Source organism: Merops nubicus, unplaced genomic scaffold (assembly GCF_000691845.1).
Source record: "Merops nubicus isolate BGI_N331 unplaced genomic scaffold, ASM69184v1 scaffold22036, whole genome shotgun sequence".
In the NCBI taxonomy this organism is placed as follows: Eukaryota; Metazoa; Chordata; class Aves; order Coraciiformes; family Meropidae; genus Merops; species Merops nubicus.
In genome coordinates this window covers 5197-7396 of record NW_008613346.1, presented here as the reverse complement: position 1 = coordinate 7396, position 2200 = coordinate 5197, and the positions used below count along the sequence as shown (strand labels likewise).

At 36.5% G+C, this 2200-nt stretch overlaps 1 protein-coding gene across 1 annotated transcript in view; it reads left to right on the top strand.

The window, feature by feature from the left end:
• SUSD2 (sushi domain containing 2) overlaps positions 1-902 on the top strand; it is a gene marked incomplete at both ends in the record, with an annotated part of 16458 nt that extends 15556 nt beyond the window's left edge. The window contains one exon of the mRNA XM_008941889.1: positions 812-902. Coding sequence (XP_008940137.1) covers positions 812-902 — 91 coding nt within the window. The remainder of the gene's footprint in view (positions 1-811) is intronic.
• Positions 903-2200: the final 1298 nt, after the last annotated feature.

Sequence of the window (2200 nt, the reverse complement as noted above, 5' to 3'; positions counted from 1 at the left end):
TGTACCCCGGCCTACATCAGCAGGAAAGTGACAGAATGGGTAACCTGCAACTTTTTTATAGACTAAGAAAACAAAAGGAGATTTTTATTATTCAATTTTTTTTTCATGTCTAGTTTCTATGTTTCATATGTCCTTATTATGCAGTTGCAGAGTTAAATTGACACATTTAGTGAGTTCATAGTGAGTTCACAGAATCATAGAATGGCTTGGGTTGGAAGGGACCCTAGAGTTCATCTAATCCAACCTCCCTGCCATGGGCAGGGATGCCTCTGAACAAGACTAGGTTGCTCAAGGCCTCATCCAGCCTGGCCTTAAACAACTCCAGGGAGGGGGCATCCACAATCTCTGGGCAATCTAGTCCAGAGTCTCACCACACTCATACTAAAGAACTTCTTCCTAAGATATAGTCTAAAGTTCATACTGTCAGATGCAGTACACTGAACAGAACAGTCACTTTTGCCCTCTTCTACACGGATCATTAAGCAGCAGAGGCAGTTTCAAAATTTTAATGCCAAAATAGTTTTTTGGATTGGCAGTTCTACATAAATACTGTACGTTTCATGACGTTGACAACATATTAACCACTAGCCATCCTCTCTTTGTGTTAGAACAGCTTTTGCAGCCACCTACCCTACTTGTCAAATGTAAGAGTTATGAGTTCCTACTCTTTAACAGTTTATTCCACAAATGCAAAGAACAGTAAAATTAACATACTAGGTACAATTTTTTAAATTGTCACACATGACTACAGTCATATGAAGAAATGTATCATTGTCTTCCTGCTTTGTTTTAGCTGGTCTCTGTTTTTCAGATATCAAACAAGTAATTCTTCTTGGCTGTGTATTTGGAATCGTTGGTCTTGCAGTCCTGGCACGTCTGACTTTCTTATGTAGAAAGGAGAGGTAAGACTCAGTTGAACTGAAAATGCAAATTAACCTGCTAAGGAAATAGCAAGTGTCATGACCTTTTAAATCATTTTTTTAATGACAAAACAAATGGTATTTTCCTGCTGCTATCTTTCATGAAAAACATCAAGCCTGGATAATCCTTGTGTGCTGCTGGAAGACTATGAAGCAAAGTTGGAGTTGTATTATCAGGACACACAGGCATGTGGCTGATGGATTTATTCATTCATTCATTCATTTAGAAGGAACAGGACTTTTTGGTCAAAATAATATGTTTGTTGAGTGATTAGGCTACCTGATGTGAGAACAGGTGTGCTCATGATACTAGTAGGTAAATTTGATGTATCATCTAAGGAATATCTTGTGTGATACTGTAAGTTTCCACATACCTTTGAACATATTCCCAGTTTTAGGCATGAATGAATTTGCTTAGAGAATGCTGATATGTTTTGTATGCTAAAGAGGCGTACAGTATTTTAAAGATCTATTAGTTTGCAGCCCATTCTTGGAACCTTTCCACCTCACAAAAATAAACTTGCTATAAAAACGATTACATTTTAAAAAGAAATCTCTACAAAATTTTATGTGGCTAGTAAATTAATTCTTTGAGTTTTTAGTTCTTTGTTTTAAAATGTTATTATGATTTCATGTGTTCTGTATATAATTCATGCTGTTTGCCAGTGCTATCAAGATATCAAAAGAAATCTTTTTGGCTCCATGCCATTCTACCAGGTTCATCCTTGCAGAGACTCTTGAAACAGAAGCCAGCATGACAGCCATGTCCATCACTGAAAATACCCCCCATTGTTTCTGAGCTCAATCATCAATTAACTGTGTCTATCAGAATGTCAGAGACACTGCTAAATTTTGCCCCTTCCCTTTAAGTCAGATAAGCATTTTTTCCTGTACTTCACAGAGAACTGTCATATGCAAAACACTTTTTCTTCCTCCCCTTTACAAAAGAAAAAAGGATACACAACACAGGGCAGATGACTTCAGCAATTAATGTTTTTTGCCTACATAAAAATGCATAAAGGACATATCCTGCATTTACCAAATTTTACACAGATCACATTCCCAGATATAAAACCAGCTGGTTTAAAATACTACCATTGCAGCTGCATATTTTCACATTTGGGAGCAGCTTACAGAACTGCTACTCTAAACTCAGCCTTCTACATCAAAAACTAATTAAAGCAAGGCAGAATGAAGCCATCAACACTTCTTGTATATTTTGCAAGCAGGTAATTTTTATATACTACCAAAAACTTACCACTGATAAAAAAATTTTGAGA